This window comes from Chionomys nivalis, chromosome 4 (assembly GCF_950005125.1).
Source record: "Chionomys nivalis chromosome 4, mChiNiv1.1, whole genome shotgun sequence".
NCBI classification, from domain to species: Eukaryota; Metazoa; Chordata; class Mammalia; order Rodentia; family Cricetidae; genus Chionomys; species Chionomys nivalis.
In genome coordinates, this window is record NC_080089.1 from 69,798,097 (window position 1) to 69,821,301 (window position 23,205).

The window sequence follows — 23,205 nt, forward strand, 5'->3', positions numbered from 1 at the left end:
AAAGTTTTGCTCTGTGGCCCAGCTTGGCCTTAACATCCCAATTACCCCGCCTCCAGCTCTAAGTGCTGGCATTGCGAGCACGCATCACCATAGTCCATCTTCCGTGGGAAGTTATGGGTGTTCTCACCAATCAGAAAAATCTGCTTAAGTATATAGATGCCTATCGATTACACATTAAAATTTAATTTCCTTTTGAAATTGCTTCCTAAAAGCTCCACTTGCCACAGAGAAGGGAAGCTTCTTCAAGCTGTGGCGGCACTAACAATGGACACCCAGAAAGACATTCAATCCCCAAAGCAGCAGCCAATAATATACTTGTGGAGAGTATCACACTGGAAATGAAGTAAAATCCAAGGATCCAATGAGATGCAGAGAATGTGGATACAGAATAAAGTTCAAGAGAAGCACTAAAAGATTGGTTGTTTGGTTTTATTTAGGTTTTTCAAGACAGGGTTTCTCTGTGTAAACAGCTCTATCTGTCCTGAAACCCACTGTACAGACAGTTTATATAGTTTATATAGGCTGACCTCAAATTCACAGAAATCTGCCTGCCTCCTCTTCCCTAATGCTGGGATTAAAAACGTGTGCCACAGCTGCCCAGCCAGATTGGTGGGTTCTGATGCTCAATGAAACATGGGAAATCAGGAGAATCTTCATTCATGTTTATATTTGCCCCATTGATGTTTCTTTTATTGTATAGCGTTTCACTTAGCTTATTTATGAATACAACACTTTACCTATAATACCTTGTAGAAATGCAATTATACTCTGTATAAAAGAAATTTTGGTTAAAAAAAAAAACAGATCTACTTGTCACTTATAGTATGAAAACTGCTTAAACTTTGTATTTACTACACAAAGTATTTGTTAAGCTTCAACTTCATAATTAGCTAAGACTCAATCAAGGTACTATGTTACATAGCCCAAGGAGAGTTATCAATTTCAAGCTATCTAATGGATTCCAATTTCCTTACAGTTGCCATGCCGAGTAGCTGTAGATGCTCATAACAAATGAATATACAATTCTTTTTCCAAATAGCAAGTCATTCTGTCACAGCCCTCTCTTATGCCTTAGTTAACTCAGAATTCTATGAATAAAATTTCCTTTATTGTGCCTAGAAATATCACAAAACTTTCCCATTTCTTCTGTTACTCTTAAAAACTAAAGTCAAATACCTTAAAGCTTCCTTGCTTACAAATATAAGGTGCCACTCAATACATCTCAACTTCACAGACAACTGTATGGAAAAAGTAATTCCCATTCTTAAGTCAAATAAATTACAAACTATGATTACTCTAATTAATGGAAGAATTACAAGGTTCATTTACATAGTCTATTTCTTTGCCCATAAAATTTATACTTACAAGGAGGTGGCATATAATGCCGACATGATGAGAGAGAAGGCTGTGGAGGTGGCTGGGGCTGGGGCTGCGCAACCATGCTTGAACCATAGCCATCTATTGCTAAAGGCTGAGTCGGGGCAGCAGCAGCCTGGTGGCCAAAGACTGCAGCTCGGGAAGAAGAGACAGGACAGCAGGGGTCGAAGGCAGATGCACCATGGAAACCCCCACTTCCATGAGTCCTGAGAGCGCTGCTGCTCAGATCAACTGGCAATGCCTGCTGGATAAAGAACAATTAAGAGTTTACCTTTCTAAAGTTCTATAAAAATATTTCATGTCACATGACAAAATATCCCTGATGCTCGCTAGGAAAACCAGATATTCAAATAATTCAGAAATGGTAATTCTTTGTATGAGAAAAATCAAACACAAAGACAATATTATACAAAGCCTAAACTTTTTTTTAGTTTTTTAAATATTTATTTATTTATTATGTATACAATATTCTGTCTATGTGCATGTCTACAGGCCAGAAGAGGACACCAGACCTCTTTACAGATGGTTGTGAGCCACCATGTGGTTGCTGGGAATTGAACTCAGGACCTTTGGAAGAGCAGGCAATGCTCTCAACCACTGAGCCATCTCTCCAGCCCACAAAGCCTAAACTTTAAAATTAGCATTTTTACACATAAAATGTGAAATCAGTTCTATTTAAATGAAGTATAAGATACAAGATAAACATTTAACTAATATGTTATTGTATGATTTTTTGGGGGTTAAAGAGATAGCTCATTAGTTAAAAACACAATACTTTTGTAGAAGACCTAGGTTTGATTCCCAGCACCCACAGTATGTAGTTCCCAACTACCTGAAACTCTAGTTCCAGAGGATCTGATGCTCCTTTTATGACCTCCCTGGACATATGCATGAATGTGGTAGGAATATATACATAAACATAATTTGAAAAAGTTTTAAAGATTTATTTATTACATTATGCACAACTGAGACCAAAAGAGGGTTTGAAAGCAGACCTGCTTTCCTCTAAAACTCTAACCAGAACTTTAGTGCTCCTTGAACAGCATGCTTGCTATTAGAACAACCTGTGTGTCCAAACTTTCGCATTATTTTATAACATTCAACTAAAACTCTTATGGGGGGGGGGGAGCTCCAGGCATGGTGATATTTAGGAGACAGAGGCAGGAGGATCTCTGTAAGTTAGAAGCTAGTCTGATCTACATAATGAGTTAGGAAAAGTTAACATTTTCTCCCCTCAAAGCACGTGACTTAAAAAGTTCAAAGTACACACTAGGGTAACTTTTGCTAATAACAATGAGTAGCTCAGAATAACTACAAAAGTCTTTAGTTCCCTACATAGAAATGATGACTGTTTGTGATGGACATGCAGGCTATTCTGTTGATCACCATGCATTATATACATGTATCAAATTACCACATAGAGGAATATACACAACTATGTGCTAGTTAAAACCCTAAATAATCGCTGGACAATAGTGGTATACACTTTTAATCCCAGCACTCTGATGGCAGAGACAGGCAGATCTGGGAGATCGAGGCCAGTCTGGTCTACAAAGTGAGTTCCAGGACAGCCAAAGGCACACAAAGAAACACTGTCTCTAAAAAACAACTCCCCAAATAAAATCCCAAGCAAATACTAGGATCTTACTCTAAAGCAAATTCTAAAGCAAGAATTGCCTTTTTCCCCCCCCGACTCTTAAGTAATTTAAAGATGTTGTCTACCAGTTAGGCTCAGTACACTTGTAGCTTTCCAAAGAAAGTAAAGCCAGGTGTGGTTAATATACCTGTCTTCAAGCCAACGCACTAACGATTTTATTTCCAAAGAGTCACATGTGGCTAGGAAGATATGAGTTTGATTTCTCCAGAAACCACATGACAAGTTAAGTGCACACCTATAACCTCAGCCCTGGAGAGGCAGAAAGGGTGATTCTGGGGTTCATACTATTAGTACCAGACTGTTAAACATAAGACAACTGTGAACTAAGCCAACCTCTCCTTTAAATCAGTGGTTCTCACCTTCCTAATGCTGCTACCCTTTAATACAGTTCCTCATGTTGTGGTGATCCCCAACTATAAAATTATTTTTATTGCTACTTCAAAACTAATTTTGCTACTGTTAAGAATACATGTTTTCTGATGGTCTCATGCAACCCCTTGTGAAAGTGTCGTCCTACCCCCGCCCCCACCTCACACAGGGGTCATGACACACAAGTTGAGAAACACTGCTCTAAAGTGAACAGAATTGTAATAATTTAAACTTTCTATAAACTAAGATTTAATTTAAAAATTCTCAATAAATTAGTCCCTTTTAGCATTCAAGAATATGACTTATAGACATACTCACTTTGACAGCACCACACACATCACTGGGAACTCTTTCTGAAGGCAACATAAGTGTATGTGTGTGTGTGTCTGTGTGTGTCTGTGTGTGTGTGTGAGAGAGAGAGAGAGGGGGGGGGAGGGAGGGAGGGAGGGAGGGAGGGAGGGAGGGAGGGAGGGAGGGAGGGAGGGAGGGAGGGGGGAAAGAGAAAAGAGAGAAAATTATGCGTGAAACCCACACACCTGGTCATGGTAGCTGGAACCAGAGCTGCTATTTGCACCACAAGGAGCCTGTACTTGAGGAGGTCTTTCCACAGGACAAGCGGGATCACTGAAGGAGGGAGAAACTGGGACCGCTGGGTGGGGAGTATGGTGGTGGTGGTGATGATGCTGAAAATGGTGGCCATGTTGCTGAAAACAACTTGCGTGAGGATGTGCTAATGCGTGGTGACTCTGTGAAGTCCCTCCGCATGGCGAGTGCTGGGGACAGCAGGAAGGGAGCCTTGGCATTGCAGGAGGGCCCGTTTCCGGAACAGCACTGGATGTAGTTCTCCTCGAGTCATCTTAAACAGAAACAAATGCAAATCATGATCAAATACCACGTCACAAAAATAAGTACTGTGTATTAATCTGTAAGTAAGAATTTAATGTGACAGTGGGCTGGTGAGATTCATTAGTGAATTAACAGACTTGCTGCTTAAGTCTGACCATCTGAGTTATATCCCTGGGACCTACACAGTGGAAGGAGAGAAGACTACCTCAAGCGTCATCTGAATTGTATGCACACACACATACACAAATCAATCAATTGATGTAACTTTTTTTAAAAAATATTTATTTATTATGTATACAATATTCTGTCTGTGTGTATGCCTGCAGGCCAGAAGAGGGCGCCAGACCTCTTACAGATGGTTGTGAGCCACCATGTGGTTGCCGGGAATTGAACTCAGGACCTTTGGAAGAGCAGGCAATGCTCTTAACCACTGAGCCATCTCTCCAGCCCTTGATGTAACTTTTAAAATAAATATGAATGTGATAGTGGCATATGCTTAACATACAGAGTACGCAACTCTGTGTAGTCTCCACTATGACTTTTCTGAAAATACAAATTCTTCAGAGGGTGCATATGTATCATGATGTATAAATCTGACAAGAGATTATCTTTTTTTTAATACTTGTTATCAATAAATTTTCAGAAATAATCATGTGAATTCTTATACTTTATGTTACAAAGGAAAAGATCTTCTGAATCCCTCCAGCTAGTATTAGCAATCACTTTCCCACATTGCAGACTGTTGGGTACATTTACCTGTACTTGAAGCCATCCATCTCAGTGCATGAATATCTGACTGGACCACTATCTGCCAATCTTTTCATTTGCTTATTTTTATAATCTTATTTTTATTATTACTATTTTTTTATTATGTGTTCTATAATGGAGGGGACACATGTCATATATAAAATGCTAGAATGAAGATTTGGTTTATCCTAGTGGGAGAAAAACACATGACAACACAGTATCAACTCAATGACTATTTGCTGAACATATAAATACAGCAGATGGGAAGCATAATTCAAGCACATGCACATGCTATAGAAGTGAGCTGTGCTGAGTATGGTAAGTTTGAAGGTGACCCCCGAATGGTCCAGGGGAGAGGTCCAAGAATGGTTAGATATAAAGTTTAAAACAAGGAAAATGTTGGGGTTTTTTGTTTTTTTTTAAATCACGGGATGAAAGTCATCAGCTTCCTGGTGATGGGTGTAAACAATGCAATTCTGAAACAGGAGGACCAAGGAAAGGCCTGGGAAGAAGACAAGAAGATTGTCACCAGATGTATAGTGCTTGCTTAGTCACTCTAGGTGAATGCACTTGCCACTGAATCTGAGGACCTGTGTTTAATTCCTGGAACCCCATAACTGTGGAGAGAACTGACTTCCCCAAGTTGCCCTGTGACTTCCACATTCACCATGCATGTGTGCACGCATACACACACAATAGAGAAAAGTAAATATTTTAGTAATAAATATAAAATGAAAAACAACTCATATTAAGTACACACAGACAACTCAGGAGTACCTATATAGGTACTAGGAAATGGAACTGGTGAAGATTCCGAAGACAAGGGGAACATAATGTTCTGTCTAGAGACAGAACACAGACTTGAGATTCTAACAGACAGTGGATTAGTAGTGGAAAAGGTACTTGGAAAGAACTGCAGGCATGAAGACACAAAGGCTTTTACAAAGGCTAACATCAGGTCCTGTAGGAGCACATGCCCAAGAATTTTATTCTTTAATTTCCTTCCCAAGGGGGATGAAAGCCCTGAGAAAAAGGAAAGAGTTTTAGAAAACTGTGGAGGGGAAAGAAAGAGAACCAACGTGACACCGAGGTGAGTTACTACCAACAGTCTACTTTGAGGGACACAGCATTTGTGGAGGTAGCAGCCTTCATGGCACCTGGTCATCACCATTTAGGAATTTGGATATGAGTCTAATTAACTGGCTTAAGTGATTCAAGGTTGAAAATCTGTATAAAACAGGGAAACACATGGGAAGTAGAAATTGAAATGACATTCCCGTCAGGTTTCTACAGAACAATTTGTCCTGGGACAAATATCTGTCTCAAAGATGGCAAGTATAGTCTAATATCAAAATGAACTTTCAGAGACTATGGTGAAGTTAATACCTAAAAAATGAAACATTTAGAAAGTACTAAAACAAATAGTCATACATAATACATGAACAAAAGCTATAGCTGGGCAGTGGTGGTGGCCTTTAATCCAAGCACTTGGGAAGCAGCAGAGGCAGGCGGATCTCTTTGAGTTCAAGGCCAGCCTGTTGTACAAAGTGAGTGTGATAAATAATTTGCATTGGTATGGATTTTGCTTTATTAATATAAATTTAATGTCAATCTTGTTATATGTATATTTCTGCTCTTGATTAAGGTATTGTGATTGTGTAGATCATTTAAAAATGTAATGTACAATTAGAAAATATAGGTTGTTAATGGATAATCATCGATAATAGTCAAGCTTGTAGTCATGTTAGATTTTCTAGATATATAGAGATATATTTCAGTTAGACAGACATTCTTCATATCTTTCAAAGACTACAGAATATGGCATTTAAAATGTTTTGATAACTTAGGGTTTTTCATGACAATGAGACACGTCTGCTCCTGGCAGCACCAGCTTCTTCTAGAGGAAGATGGGCATCGAAGAGGCTCCTTATGGAGTTTGTTAGCTATTTGGGCAAAAAACTGCTCTCACCTGAACTGATGCATAAACTGTATATGAAGAACCCACAGAGAGATGATTGCTAAACTTGCCTAAAGGTGAGATGATCCTTTGGGATTCCTGTTTCATGAAAGAATCTGCGAGACAGTTTATAGGACACAGAAGAAAGTGACTGAACTGTCTTTAAAATTTCCTGTTTCATGGAAATGTCTGCTGGATACTATGGGCCTGTAGGCTGAAGATGGATGCCCCAACGGTACAGAAAACCTTTGGGTGACTGTCCAGGCAGCGAGATGTCTCTGTCATTTCTAGAGTTTTGGAAGTTGCTTACTTCTTGTTTACTTAGGTAATATTATATCCTTCTGGAGTCTTTGATGGAGTTGAAGAATGGATAGTTATTATTATAGTTTTCCTTTGTTATGATAAAAGATAAAATAGATATAAACACTCTAACTGTAATTCTTGCTTGATAACTGTTTTGTTATATGTGATTTTACTACGTTAAAGCCTTCCTTTTTGTTTAAACAGAAAAAGGGGAAATGATGTAGGAGGCTTTTCTTTCTATGTGTTGCTTTCATTGGCAGAATAAAGAAACTGCCTTTTGATAGAGCAGCACTTAGGTAGGCAGAGTAGATAGAACTGAATGCTGGGAAGAAGAGCAGAGTGGCAGAGGCCATGAATCTCCTGCCTGAGACTGACGTAGGTTAGAATCTTACTGGCAAGTCACAATCACATGGTGATACACAGATTTAATAAAAATGGGTTAAACAAGATGTGAGAGTTAGCCAATAAGAGGCTAGAGCTAATGGGCCAGGCAGTGATTTAATTAATACAATTTCTGTGTGATTATTTCGGGGGTTAAGCTAGCTGGGCGGCCAGGATGACAAGCAGCCCACTCCTCCTGTTACATGAGTGAGTTCTTAGGACAGCTAAAGCTGTTACGCAGAGAAACCCTGCCACAAAAAAAAAAAAAAAAAACTAAATAAAAAAGAAATTACTTAATTACTTAAAGCTTAGGGTGATAATGAAATGGAGGTAGGAATATGACTACTAACACTACTAGAGAGAAGTGAATGAAGAAAGATGCTACTGATTCCAATCAAAATATTTGACTTTGAGATTTCATATAAAATTGAGAAATGCAATGTCAATATCAAGGCATTTTTAAGTATTAAATGATACTATAAAATCATATAAAAGAAAAGAAAAAAATCACCTAAGAGGGGCCAGAGCAATAGCTCGGGTGTTAAGAATTCTGACTGGTCTTCCAGAAGACCCAGATATGGTTCCCAGCATCCACTTGGCAGCTCACAACTGTCTATAACTCCAGTTTCAGGAGATCTAATGACCTCTTCTGGTCTCCATGGGTACCAAGTAAACATGTGGTGATAGGCATACATGCAGGACAAACACTCATACACATTTTTTAAGATATGGTTCAAATATATAATATATATGTATTATGCCAAGTAAAATATGCACTCAACAAATTAAAGTCCATTTTGCTTCTGCCTACATTTCTTTTCAGAGACCATGGTATATGAAAGACATCCTTGGGAAATCTCTCCATGGATAGTTCTCAATTCTGTCTTCAATTTTCCAGAAAAGAAAGTCTTACTGAATCTAGCCATTAAGTAATTTTTCCAGACTGCTCAATGAAACTCACAGAGATATTATCAGAATTAAAAGTAAAATGTATTGCCGGGCGGTGGTGGCGCACGCCTTTAATCCCAGCACTTGGGAGGCAGAGGCAGGTGAATCTCTGTGAGTTCGAGACCAGCCTGGTCTACAAGAGCTAGTTCCAGGACAGGCTCCAAAGCCACAGAGAAACCCTGTCTCGAAAAACCAAAAAAAAAAAAAAAAAAAAAAAGTAAAATGTATTTTACATCATGAAGTGTTCTCATTAAAAATAGTGATATAGTCAATTTATGAGCTATAGCATCTACTGATTTGTCCTTATTAGAAAGTTTCTGTTTGTAACACTGTCCATGACAGACATCAAGCTGCCTTAAGCAAGCAAGAGAGCCAGCAATATAACTGCTAACTGAAACATAAGAAATACTATAATCAGAGATAAAAATACAAAACTCTTTAGGCTGGGTATATAGCTCAGCGATAGAAAACACACTCAGTATATTTGAGGTCCTGGGCTCAAGCCAAACAAACAGAAAAGAGTTCTTTCTGACCTTTGGGTTAAGCAATGTTTCTTATCTATAATGCCAGAAGAACGAGGGGCAACAAAAGTAGAATGACATCACTGAAACCTTGAAAACTATCCCCATCTTAATTTCAGAATATGCCTAGGAGTATAAGTGCTGGAACTTCACGAGGAACAGTCAGGGTTTTCACAGCAGCTTATCTTCCTGCATTCTACCAGCATGTCACCAGAGTTCCAATTTCTCTACCTATGACTCATTCTGGTGACTCTCTTTCTGTTTGTTCTTTTTAAATTATGGACACCTATGTAGGTATGATGCAACCATGTATGTCAACATTGATTTAATCTCATACCATTAATCAACTGCGCATGGGATTCATTGTTCACTGGCCTTTGTAAACTATCTTTTCAAATCCTTAGTCTATTTTAAAATTACGTTTTATTTTTATTATTTCATAGTTCTTTATGTGTTCTGGGAACGCGAACCCTTATCAAACATGACTGACAAATAATTTTTCTTATATTCTATGGACTTTCACTTTCTTGGTATTACTTTGATACACAAGCTTTAAGTCTTGATGAAATTTAATTTATCTACCTTCTGCTTTGCTGTCCATGAGTTCCCTATCAGCCACCTGGTTTTCCTCAAGTTCTCTTAGTTGAGCTAAACTATTTTGGTGACATACAACACATTAAATTCAAGTATTATAAGCCGGGTGATGGTGGTGCACGCCTTTAATCCCAGCACTCGGGAGGCAGAGGCAGGCGGATCTCTGTGAGTTCGAGACCAGCCTGGTCTACAAGAGCTAGTTCCAGGACAGGCTCCAAAGCCACAGAGAAACCCTGTCTCGAAAAAAAACAAAAAAACAAAAAAAAAAAAAAAAAAGTATTATATCACAGTGTAATTATAATACACAATGATTTGCTCACAGGAGTACCTCACAGTCTAAGAATACACTCAGCGACACTGTGAAAGAGTACCAACATTCTTACATACCGCCCACAGAAGAACCAGCCGCACTATTGCTTGTGAGAGTAGCTGCAGTCTCTGACACTGTGGAAGGCTGGCTAGTGGCCACAGCTGAAGTAGCATCAGAGGCTTGCTCAGAGGTAGGTGGATTGGAATTGCTAATGGAAGCGCTAGTAGTTTGTGATTCCATTCTGGCAGAAGTGGTTGGTACTACAGTAGGTTCTACAAAACACAAAACACCAACTTAGCTTTTCACAGCAGATTAAAGAATGGATTTTAATTTGAATTAGCAACTTATTTTTCCTGTTTGAGACAGTCTCTTGCTAGGCTGGTCTCAGAATTCCTCTATTATGGCCTGTCAAGTGTTGGTTATAGGAACATTCCCCACATATGAACAAGTTAATGCCACTATGATAATGACTAAAATAAAGATACGAGCATTAAGAACAAACTTCCTAGTAAGTATAACACACAGTAAAGAAAGCTTTCATGAAACATCAAACCGAAATGTCACTGAAAGATAAGAACTATATTTAAAAACCCCAAGATGTGCTTATATAATCTAGTTAAACGGATATTCAAAGCTTTCTAGTAGGACTAGGAGTGTATGTTAGTGGTAAAGTGCTTGCCTAGCATGTGTGAGGCCCTAGGTTTGATCCCTAGAACTAAGAGAAAAAAAAGTTTCCAGTACCTAAGTTTTCTGGTCTATTTGTATCACAAAGAAAAGAGTGAGAGCGAAGTCCAAGTTCCACTGCTGGGCCACGTGGTCAGACTATCAAACCATCAAGTGCACTCTCTGGCACAGCATAATCCCAAGATCAGGCTGCCCAGCCAGTGCTTCTGATTTGAGCACAGCATGACAACACTGTTATTAACCATTCTCCATGTCCTCACCAGGAAAACTAAGAAGGCAACAGGTGTTTCTGCAAAGAACTATTAGGACAAAATGTGATCGTTTATAACGCACCTCATTATCACCCTTTATACACAGACCATTTTTATAACATTAGCTATAACTCTTAATATTTATGTTGATGTCTTCTGAAAGTTTTTATAAATGTAAATGAATATAGATTTTATGAGTGGTAACACTGATTAATACTTTCTCATAAAAATTAAATTATGAATGAGATAAACTTCAAACATATGATAACAAAATGATCATTTCAGATATTTTATCAAATTCTCTTCATAACCCAGCAGCTACAACTCCAACTTACCATCTTCATCGACAGTAAGGTCCACAACTTCTGCTGCACTCTGCCTCAGGGGCTGTATAACAGTAGAGATCCTACTGCGGTTCCGAGGCTCCTGTGGCCGACCTGTATGCGAACTTGAACCTTGGCTCCAATGAGATCTGGAGTGCCCAAGGGTTGAACGAGACCTTAAATGACATCAAGTTAGCAAATATAAATAAAGGATGGATTTTTTTTCAGTCGCTCTAAAACTTCACAAGCTTTTCTTATAAAGCACTTAAGTTCTTCATACAAGACTTCTCCCAAGAAATAAGTCACTGAATTAAAATCAATGACTAATGCAATGTCAGGCACTCAATAAACCGCTGAATGAAGGTGCCACCAACAAGATGACCAAAGCAGACAAGAGATGCTATCAGATCAACCATTCAAGTATATGAAAAGATCAGAACGCTGTTCTTGGTAACCACTGCTTTGAATATCCACTTGGATTTTAAATATTACCATAAATGGTAAGGAATGTCCCAAGGTATTCATTATAATAAGGGAACACACACACAAATCCCAAATATGATACACACAGTCATGTCTGTATAATCATGTCCCAGGTTAGGTTTGCAGAATTTAACCTTGGGAACCCTGTGCCAAGCCAAGCTTCTGGTCCTATCCTAACGTAATACACAGAAGACAGCAGAGAGAGTTCCTGGAGTTGGCAGAGATGAAGTCACTAGCTAATCTATGAGTTTGTGAGTCACAAAAAGCATTGCTCATATAAACTACTTTAAGCATTGACTCACAACCTTAAATACCTTAAGTGAATGGCATTGTACTTTTCTCAATCCCTTGCAGGCACTTAGATGTTTTCTAAGGATTCAAAATATGATGAATATTCAAAAAATATGACAAAAGAGTATTTAGGGATGGTGAAAATATTCTTACCCTACCTAAGGCTTCAGTGAAACAACTAAATCTGTTTTGCTCTTTTATTTTTTTGTTGTAAGTCTAGCCTTTAACGGTTAAGCCATCCCTCCAGTCCTTAATCTGTTTTTGCAAAATGAGGCAAATTGTTGGGTGTTGGTAGCATGAGCCTTTAACCCCAGCAGTTGGGAGACAGAGTCAGGCCAGCCTGGTCTTCAGAGTGAGCTCCAGGATAGCCAGGGCTACGTAGAAAAACTGTCTCAATAAACGAGAGAGAGAGAGAGAGAGAGAGAGAGAGAGAGAGAGAGAGAGAGAGAGAGAGAAGAGAGAGAAGGGAGGGCAAATAAACCAAAAGTTGCTATGGAGTTTGTATTTTCCATCTGCTCAGACAAAGTGTAAAACTACACGTATTGTAAGTTTATCATCGGCATGTATGGCAAACATGAGCCAGATCCACTAATATGCAAGGTTAAGCAGGGGTGTCACCATTAAGAAAAAAATATCAAATTTAAAGTGGGCTAAACTGTCCTTAACAATGCTAGAGCCCACAAGTTGAAAAGTAAATTCAAGACCTAAAATTCTGAAAAGACAGGAATACAAAGGCAATTCCTAAGACAAGCTAACCAAAGATAATGCATGAGAAAGCATTGCACATCATGAGCCATCATTATAAATAAATCTAAAACAAAATAATCTATGAGGACAAATATCTCCATTAAATTTTTTTTTGAGAAAGGGCTAGAGAAATGCCTCAGTGGTTAAGAGAACTTGCAGTTCTTGCAGAGGATCCGAATTTGATTCCTAGCATTCACATCAGGTGCCTCACAACTATTTGTAACTCCAGTTCCAAAGGAATTGACATTCTGTTCTGGCCTCTCTGAGTATCTGACTAAAGTGCACATACTCATACACATACACACACACACACACAAATAAAATAATCTTAGAGCTGGAGAGATGGCTTAGGAATTAAAAGCACTCCTTGTTCTTGTAGAGGACCCTGATTCTAATTCCAGCATCTACACGGTTGCTCACAGAAACTTTAGTTCTAGGGAATCAAACATCCTCGCCTGATTTATGTGGGCATTAGGCATACACATGATGCCCATAAAAACATGTAGACAAAATACACATATAAAATGAATATAAAAAATAAAAATAATCTAAGTTAAAAAAAATTAAGAAAACAATTACTGAGAAGCCCAGAATCTATGGTGAGTATGGAAGTCGTCAATAGCAGGCAGCTCCACGCCTACCCTGACAGACGGACTAAGGGACAGAGCATAAGTCCAAACATAAGGTAACAATGTCGCAGAGGTCTTCAAGGCCACTATAATAGTGGCAACTGTTAAATCCTAACAGGAAAGACTGAAAGAAGTATTCTCTTATACAGGGCCAAGAACCAGTCCAACCACGACAAACTGTACCTCAGAGAATAAAAAGAAACTAAGTATCATGAGACTGGGTTCATTTCAAGATCACTGTCTCTTGAAGGAATGTTTCTGTTTGGTAAAAGCACCTTCAATTCCACAAGGAAAACAAGTCTTACTTTCTAATAATTGAGAGATAACACACAAAAACTGAATTGGAGCAGTGGCAGGATACTTGTGACAGCCTATGGCACACACTGTAAAGTGCAAATTTCCTCAGTTTGAAGAAATCACTTAGAATGCAATCGAGGGGATGAGACTGGAGAAATAACTCAATAGTTAAGGGGACTGGCTGTTCTTACAGAGGACAAGGGTTTGTCCTACTGGCTCTCTGTAACTACAGTTCCAGGGAACCAGATGACATTTTTTAGCCTTGACTGGCACAGCACATACATGCACACAGGCAAAAACTATACAAAAAATAATCCTCACATTTTTAAAAATATTATTCTTTAAAAAAGAAAAAAAAAAAAACAACTTTCCTGCCATGAGAAGCCATACTCTAATGGGAGTAGCAAGTAGAAAAGCATACACAATCCTCAAATGAACATCTAAAGACATTCTAATATGAAAATTAATATTCATCCACAGACTAGTTTGGTGTATTAGATAAGTAATTCTTTACCACTAATATTTGGCATCACCTTAAGCACAGGGCAAATATTTTTTTCAGACAAGGGGCCATGGTGTCGGAAGTAATTCTACAAAAGAGGCATGGCATGTCCAGATATTTATCTAAACAAATGAACTCTTTCTACTCACATATGCTTAAGTAATTGGTGCGGTTATTTCGGAAGTCTGGGCAGCCAGGAAACTAACAAGCGGACTCCCTACTACACCATAACATAATAGCACAATTTCCATGCATATCAATGAGAACAATAAGCAAGTAACAAGGGCAATTTTTATATCAATAAGTAAATTCAGAATTATACCCAATATTTATGTATTACTCACAGCTAAACTCCATAGTTCATGAATTCCAGCGTTACAAATTAAACCCCACTTTTTAAAATATTAAGTAAAATTGCTTTTTATTTAAAGCAAATGGGGTAATGATAAAAATAGTATAGCCCCTAAGACTCTAGCTCTACTGGTAAGGGATAGAATGTTTGCAACAGTGAGCCTTACTTTCTCCAGGTGAATTTAAAGTAGCCTGGCTTTAAAACTAGTACTCTAGTAACAATTATCATCCAGCTGAGAATCTAGAAGGAATGGGTAACAAGTATGTTAAAATATCTACATTTAAAAGGTAGTATAAAGGGCTGAAGATATGGCTCAGAGGTTAAGAGCACTGGCTGCTCTTCCAGGTCCTTACAAAGTGGCTCACAACCATCTGCAATGATATCTAGTGCCCTCTTCTGGCCTGCAGCATACACACAGACAGAACACTGTATAATATACATAATAAATTTTTCAAAAAGATTTATCTAAAAAGTTCAAGTATACAACTAGGGAAAAAAATCTCACCGATAGCTTTCTCCAACTGTAACAATCTCCACTTCACTGTCAGTTGAGGTAACATTAATTTCTTCATTGGCAGTGACCTGGGGAGTGAAGGAAGCTTCTATCACCACAACATCTTCATCAATACTTCCTGAAAACAAAAGGCAAAACATTTAAGAGGCGTGTGTAGGCTAATCACTAAACAAAAGTTTTATCTTGACATTGAAAACTATTAACTTAGCCGGGCGGGTGGTGGCACACGCCTTTAATCCCAGCACTCGGGAGGCAGAGGCAGGCGGATCTCCGTGAGTTCGAGACCAGCCTGGTCTACAAGAGCTAGTTCCAGGACAGGCTCCAAAACCACAGAGAAACCCTGTCTCGAAAAACCATAAAAAAAAAAAAAAGAAGAAAAAGAAAAAAGAAAACTATTAACTTAATATGAAAATAATGGAGAATTATACAGCACTTCTTTTTTGTTGTTGAAGAGTCAACAGATGAGCCAAAAGAGTCAAAACTGCCACAACTTCAGAAATGTTAAGTATAGAGCAAAAGACAGGAAAGGGAATAAGAGCAGCTGGTAGTGGAAGGTACTTGGGGTGGGAATGATGACCAAGTGTTGAGGGTGTGTAAAGAGCATAAGCTTGCAACTGGAACCACATTCCAAGAGCTCTCACTCAGGGTTTGTTTGCCATTCCTTCTACAGTTTTGAAGGAATCACAGGAAGCTGTGCCAATCAGGACACTGTATACAGCAGCAAGGAAAAAATCACAAGAAGAAAATGTTCACGTCTTACTCTCAAAACTGTGACAGAAACCTTACTAGCCACATAACTTGAAGTTTTTAGCTAACATCTGTACTGGTAGGTGATTAAAATTAAGGCAGCAGGATTTTTTACTGTGAAGGCTGAGAAATGGAGTGTGGCATTTAAGAGCCATGGTCACTGTGGGCAAGCTCATCTGCACTGGGTAGTTATCCCACTGTTGTGAACAATCTCCTGCCCATCCTGCAACTGGAAGGCATCCTTCCCTTTCCCTCCCAACACCCCAGCTATCACCATTCTACTGTGTTTAAGAACTTGACTGTACAGGACAGCCAGGACTGTTCCACAGAGAAACATGATCTCAAAAAAATCCAAAAAGGAGAAAAAAATTGATTGTTGTCAGATGACTTACATAGTTAGAATGACACACTGACTGTTTATGATTGGCTTCTTTCACTTTATAAAATACCCAACAGAAATCAAGAAATACACACACAGAGAGATTTTTACCCAGTTGTTCATGACAACATATTCACAAAAGCCAACCACGAGAAACAATTCGGATGTCATCAGCTGGATAAGGCATATGTGGATGCAGAAACTAACTGCTGGCCCAGAAATGAATCTTGAAACTTTATGCTGAGTCAGACAGCACATAGAAAGGGCCACATATTACGGTTCATTTAAACAAAACACCCAGACAAGGCGAATCTTATTTGGCAAAAAAAGAAGAAAGGCTGCATGAGGCTGAGGGGAGAAGCAGAAACAGAAAGTTACAAAAGCAGTAGGCAGGTGACAGAATTAACAGAAACGCTCTAAAGCTGCACTGTGGTCACAGTTTTACAGTTTAAGATTTAAAAAGCACATCTGAATGAACTGACATATAAATTACACCCAATAAAGCTGACATTATTAAACACAAACACCTCCAAAGAATCAAGAAACTCAATTCTTTGAAAGGGTGGAAATTTTTTAAATACAGAATTAAGTCCCATCAATATTTCAGTTTCTTCTGAATTATAAGCCATTCTAAAATGATTCTCCAAATGTACCAGCTATAATTAGAAAACACAGAATTAAATGAGAGACATAAAACCCTTAGAACTGCACTATGGCTGGAGTTACTACCACCTTCACGGCATCATCCATTGTTGAGAGCAGAGGAACTGGACACTTTCGTGGGAATGCTTGGTACAGCAGCTAGTAACATTTTAGTATATATAAACTATGACACACTTTCAAATGTTAACTCAGATATAACTACACAGGTATGCAAGTTTATATTGAAAATATTCATCAAAAAGAGCTGGTTGAACTATGAAACATTCAAGCACAGGAACTGTACAATTGTTGAATAAGTAATTGTGCATGCTGATATGAAAAGACCTTCATTATTTATCTCTGCATATTTTCATATTTTCCGCTAGAGAAAAACTTAACAGTTATTACTTCTGAGCACTAATTATGAGAACTCTGAAAATTTATTTTATGCTTTTAAGTGCTTTTATAATTCTGTATTGTGTGCATTAAACTTACTTTATTTTACAGGAATAGGTGTTTTGCCTGCACAGGCCAGAAGAGGGGGTCAGATCCCATGAGATTAGAGTTATATACACGTGCTACTGGGAATTGAACCTAGGTCCTCTATAAAGGAGTCAATGCTCTTAATCACTGAACCATCTCTCCAGGCCTTATTTGTTTCTGTTTGGAAAGCAAAACAAACAAAAAAATAAAACAGAAAAAAAAACCCAAAACTATTTTAAAATAATTTCCCTTGAAATGAAAAATGTCAGGGTTCATTTTAACTTTTAGGATTTATGCTTCCTCTGATAAATGATTGATGTTTCACATGCTTGCTTGTTTTTATTTTTATATTATGTGTATAAGTGCTCTCTTTATATGTATGCAAGTATGTGACTGGTGCCCAAGGAAGCCAAAAGAGGGCGTTGGATCCCCTGGAACTATAATTACATACAGTTGTGAGTCTATGTGGGTGCTTGGAATTGAATCCAGGTCATCACAACAGTAGCTTATGCTCTTACTCACTGAGCTGTAGCCCCTGATGCTAATTTCCAAAAGCAATGTAGTTGAAGTAATTTACTACTACCAAGACAGACAGGACATAAGTGCATCAATAATTACATAGTATCAGCCAAGAAGAACAGCTGAGCATATGCTCCCCATAAACACACTGGTGCTCACTTTCATTTCCTAAAACAAGCTCTTGAACATCATGATTTAAAACTGCTGCTCCTGCTCCCAGTGTCGTCTTAACATTCTGACCACATGAGAGAAATGTGACCAACTGAGTAAACAACCCTGAGTGCTTTCCTCTTTTCTGATACATGGAGGAAGGACCACCATGGACCACCATGCAACTCTCAGGCAACACATGAGCTCAGTGGACACTTTTCAAAACAACATTCAATACCGGAAAAAAAATGAAACATGACAAAGAATAAATGCTGATTAAATAATATGGAGGAAGGAGGGAAATGGCAGGTTTCAACAGTGAACTGGAGGCTTGAACCTTGGCAGGCTGAACATCATACAAAAAGGGAAAGTTCTAGTCAAGTGGTGCACACCTTTAATCCCAGCACTCAGTAGGCAGAGATAGGCAGATCTCAGCGAGTTCGAGGCCAGCCTGATCTACAAAGCAAGTTCCAGGACAGCCAGGACTGTTGCACAGAGAAACCCTGTCTCGGGGAGGAAAAAAAAATTGCGCGGGGGGGGGGGGGGGGTGGTGTACACATCCCTCTCAACACTTGAAAATCTTCCCTAGACCTCTGCAAAGCTCTCCCAGGGCTGAGAAAAGCTCAGAAACTAAAGTGTTATGCAAGCAGAGGCAAGTGAGAGCCCTACCACCATGTCAATAATAATAATAGCAACAACAAAAACAAAACAAAAAAATAACTCAAGGGTGAAACAATGGACATGCTGACATAGACGGAAAAAAGCCCACAGGGTATCAAACCCAAACCAAGAAGTTGCCTATAGGCAACCGAGTTAAGTTGGGAGCAGTAGAGGTTGTCCAGTGCCAAATGGTTAGACCTGAAAATGGCCAAACAAGTAACATTATACAGACTGAATAGGTCATATTTAGGAATATATATGTGTGTGTGTATATATACATATATAAAAATGTACATATATGCATGCAATAATAAAAAAAGAGGCCATGAATTTGATGGACAGCAGGAAGATGTATATGGGAAGGTTTAGAGGGAAGAAAGGAAAGGTAGAAATGTTGTGCCATATTAATCTAAATAAATAAATAAGAGACAGTTTTTTCCTTAAATTTTCTGTGCAATGGTGTTTTGTCATGGGTGTGGGTGTTGGGTCCCCTGAAACTGGAATAACAGAGAGTTGTGAGCTATTATATGGGTGCTTGGAATTGAGCCTGGGTCCTCTGGAAGAGCAGTCAGTGCTCTTAACCACTGAGCCATTTCTCCAACCCCCAAGAGACATGGTCTTTAAAAAAATAAATCACAGTGACAGGAGGCAGAGGCAGGAGGAACCCTCAAAGCCAGCCTAACTGAACCCATGAGCACCCAGATCCCGGCAAGAGCCTGTCTCAAAAGATAAAGACACAACAAGATTCCCAAGAAACAATACTCAGACTTGACCTGACCCCTCCACACACACACCCCACCAAAAAAAACTTTCCTGATCCCCCAATTTCCTAATTTCAAGAAGTTAACCTTAGTTCCAATCTTAGTTCAGACTTACCAGTTCAAATGTCAGTACAACAGCTTTTTAAATTATAACTTCAGAAACAATGCATTATCAGGATTGTTTGCACACAAGAGCAAACACCACATACTCACCTCCAGGGTGGTATGTACACAAGTTTATTCTACTTAAATATAGTTTTTCTATGCATGTGCTTGAGAGAAAGGAGGTGGGTTGAATGGGAGAACACATGGCACACATGGAAATGATCACGCACCCAACTAGCACTGTCAGGATTAAAGTGAGCCCCACCACTCTAGGTACACACTTGCTTCGAGCATGTTAAGGACCAGGGTTCAAGCCCCAAAATGTAAAAACTAAATAACAAAACCACTCAAACATTTCAACTTATTTTTATTATTTTGTTCCTTGGGGTCAGGCTCTTACTGGGTAAGCCCAGAGTGTTCTGGAACTCACAAAGATTCACCTGCCTCTGCCTCCAAGAACCACTAACTTGAAAAGTTAGTATGGTGGCACATTATTGGCTCTGAAATCCTAGCACTGAGAAGCTAAAGCACAAAGATCCAAGAATATCAAGGACACCCACAACAAGTAGGCAGTCTCAAAAAGAAAAACAGTAAACAAGAACATAGCAAATGAAAAGATTAAGCAGACTTGTATAGCAATTATAAATGTTCTTAATAGGATAGAACATGGGGGAAATAACAGTTACCTATAAAAAAAGAGATCACAAAAGTAAAACATATTAAAAGAGTAATAAAGAAAAACATGGGCCATAAGTCAACTCATTTGAAAGTTAACCTTGCTGGGTATGGTGGCTAGGAAAGTGGAGACAAGTGACTTCAAGGCCAGCCTGGTCTACAACGTAAGTTCCAGGACAGCCCTGTCTTGAAGGAAAAAAAAAAGAATAAAGTTAATCTAATTATGAGACAGGCATTGGGACTCCCATCTATAATCCCAGTTCTCTAGAGAATGGTCTACATAGTGAGTTCCAGGCCAGCCAGGACTACACAGTAAAATCCTGTCTCATAATCATCACCAGCATCATTGTTACTGTCATCAAGTTATAAAGTTACTTAAAAAAATTTATAAACATACAAAAGTTAATTTTGACTTAATTTTTGTCACGAGAAGTTCTGTAAGCATCCTGGAATTAGTCACAGTTTAACAGTTGATTATACTGCGTAAGGATGAAGGCTAAGAGAACCTGTTTGAGAACATGGTGCAAGCACAATGGCACAGCACCTACTGCTCCAGCCTCCTCACCTGAGGGGGCAGCGGAGCTGCTCGGGTTCTCACTGGCAGATGCACACAGGTCCTCTTCTCCATCCGTTGAGGAACTAGAAGAAGAGTCGCTGCTGAGGTCGTTCTCACTGGAGCTACTGGAGCTGGGGAGGAGCGCATATTTCCTCTGGGCCAGCACCTCCCGCTTCTTCCTCTGCACCAGCAGCCTCTCCTTCTGCTTCTGTGTCCTTTGAGAAGAGCTGCTCTTCACTAGTCTCTTTCTGCATGGGAGTCTCCTCAGTGCACTACCATGAAAACAAGGTCTTTTCATCAACAAGCCTGACACAGACTCTGCCTCAGTCCGAGGCCACTTTTGGGACCGTGCACTGTGACTTCTGCTTTTAGCACTCAGAACAGGCTGGGAATGTCTCACTGAGACTTCTTTGTCCTCATCTGAAGTCACAGTATCAGAGTCTCCAAAATGGAGACTTGATGAGGGAGAAGACAGACATTCACTGAAGGAAGAGTCATTATCTTCATCACTTGGTGTCTCTAGATGTTGCCTCAGCCCTAGGATTCCCTGATTTTCCTTGACACAATTCTGTACATATGAGGGCCCAGCCTGTTGGCTTTTGCGCTTTTTCCTCACAACACCACTTTTTTCTTGTTCTTGCTGGTTGCCATTCATGTCCTTCTCTTGTTTTGAATCATCACACAGGTGAGAGAATTCATTCCCCACTTTGCTGTTAATCATCTCCACTTCTGCAGGGAAGCTCTTGTTGGCCCCTAAGGGCTGTGGGTGCAGAAGGACCCCCTTCAGACTCTCCTGTGTTGTGGGCACATCAGGAGTCCCACTCTTCATAGCCACTTTTAGGGTGTAGAACTCGTTATATTCAGGAGTCCATTGAGACATGGGAAACTTTAAGGAAGGCCTAGGAGACACAAGCCAGACATTGAAAGGACTCAGTATGTATGTGCTACAGAAGTGACTAAAGCTTACAGCAGCCACAACATGACTAAGCTAAGCCAGCCATTTAACTTTCTCACCAAACACTCTTTCAGTACCTCTGCTTCTATCCCTACTTTCAGAAACAGTTAACTAGCATACACTACTCAACAACTTAACAGTAACCAAATGGACCTTGTAATATTCCTGCTAGCTTTCACAATATAGTATATTTGGTCAAAATCAAACACTTCCTTTCAGCTTACTTCATTAAACTAGAGAAGAGAATTAGAATTCAAAAGACTGCCATCTGCATTGCCAGCAGTGCCGCCACTGGGTACAGTCAAAGGAAACCATTCTGCTGAAGTCACACCAGCATTCACTACAAACTGACCTCAGTAGCCAAATGACAGACGAAGAAAATATAGTAGATACACAATGGAATGCCATTCACCCAATTAAAAAAATGAAATCCTTTCATCTGTAATAACCTGGACAAAATTATAAATCATTACATTGAGTGAAATAAGGAAGGCTGAAAAGTAATTTCTACATGAACTTATTCACATGTGAGATTGAAAAAATTTAATCTCCCAGAAGCTGAGAGCAGAATGAAGACTAGAGAATGGGGTGGAGAGGTGAGATAAGGGATGGCTGATCAACAAGTACTAGTCACAGTTACATACAAATAACAAGTTTTGGTGATAGTGTGCAATAAGAGACTCCAGATGATCCTATACTGTGTGCTTCAAACAGCTAGAGAAGATTTTAAAAACTATACCTTAAAGAAAGATGTCTGTGGAGGCACATATGCTAACCTGACTGAAATATCACACTGTGAACAAACTTATCAAAACATCACATGATACTGAAAAATATCTACAATGTTTTAGCATCATTTAAAACTAAATTTAGGGAGGCTACACTCCTGAGGATTTATAGGTAGTCAATGGTTGCTGGGGGAGGGGGAGGCATTTTCTTCTCTGGTCTAGACACTGATAAATTGCCCATGCTCCTGTAAATAATCCCCCTTACTCATGTTGCTGTTAGCAACTCTTAATGAAACTCTAGTTCACCATCACCAACAACAAAGATGTAAAAGTAAAGGAGGAACAACTTGGGAAGAGGAAAGGGATCAATGGGAGGGGAGTAGGAAAGACACGAGAGGGGAACTAGATGTGAGTATGATCAAAATACAATACATACACGGATAAAAATGTCATAATGAAAGCCATCTTGTAGATAATTGATAATGCCAGTAAAAACTTAAAATTTCAATGTAATTTAAATTCTAGGAAAAAATATAATAAAGTCATCAAATCACAACACTTTGGAGGCTGAAGCAGGAGTATTGCAACAATGAATACAAAGCCAGTCACAAGACTCTATTTCAAGAGACCCCCCCCCAGCTCAATACGCAGCCTCAACTAAAAAAGAATTCCAAAGACTAGTCACCCTGTATTGTGAAATACTGCCTTCAAGGAATAACATGGTTATTACCCTCTTCAACTGCCAGCAGATCTGAGTGCCAG

The 23,205-nt window shown here is 39.1% G+C and overlaps 1 protein-coding gene and 1 pseudogene across 5 annotated transcripts in view; one reads left to right on the plus strand and one right to left on the minus strand.

Annotated features, from left to right (window-relative positions):
- Rnf111 (ring finger protein 111) overlaps positions 1-23,205 on the minus strand; it is a 73,824-nt gene that overhangs the window by 20,157 nt on the left and 30,462 nt on the right. For 3 of the 5 annotated variants that reach the window (XM_057767792.1, XM_057767789.1, XM_057767790.1), the window contains exons 2-7: positions 20,770-21,659; positions 15,075-15,201; positions 11,281-11,444; positions 10,088-10,282; positions 3,940-4,259; positions 1,366-1,621 (exon numbers count right to left, since the gene is read on the minus strand). In XM_057767792.1, coding sequence (XP_057623775.1) covers positions 1,366-1,621; positions 3,940-4,259; positions 10,088-10,282; positions 11,281-11,444; positions 15,075-15,201; positions 20,770-21,640 — 1,933 coding nt within the window. In that variant the 5' untranslated portion in view covers positions 21,641-21,659. The remainder of the gene's footprint in view (positions 1-1,365; positions 1,622-3,939; positions 4,260-10,087; positions 10,283-11,280; positions 11,445-15,074; positions 15,202-20,769; positions 21,660-23,205) is intronic. The other 2 variants (XM_057767791.1, XM_057767793.1) reach the window with 1 other exon arrangement.
- On the plus strand, positions 265-992 carry LOC130872610 (DNA-directed RNA polymerases I, II, and III subunit RPABC4-like; annotated as a pseudogene).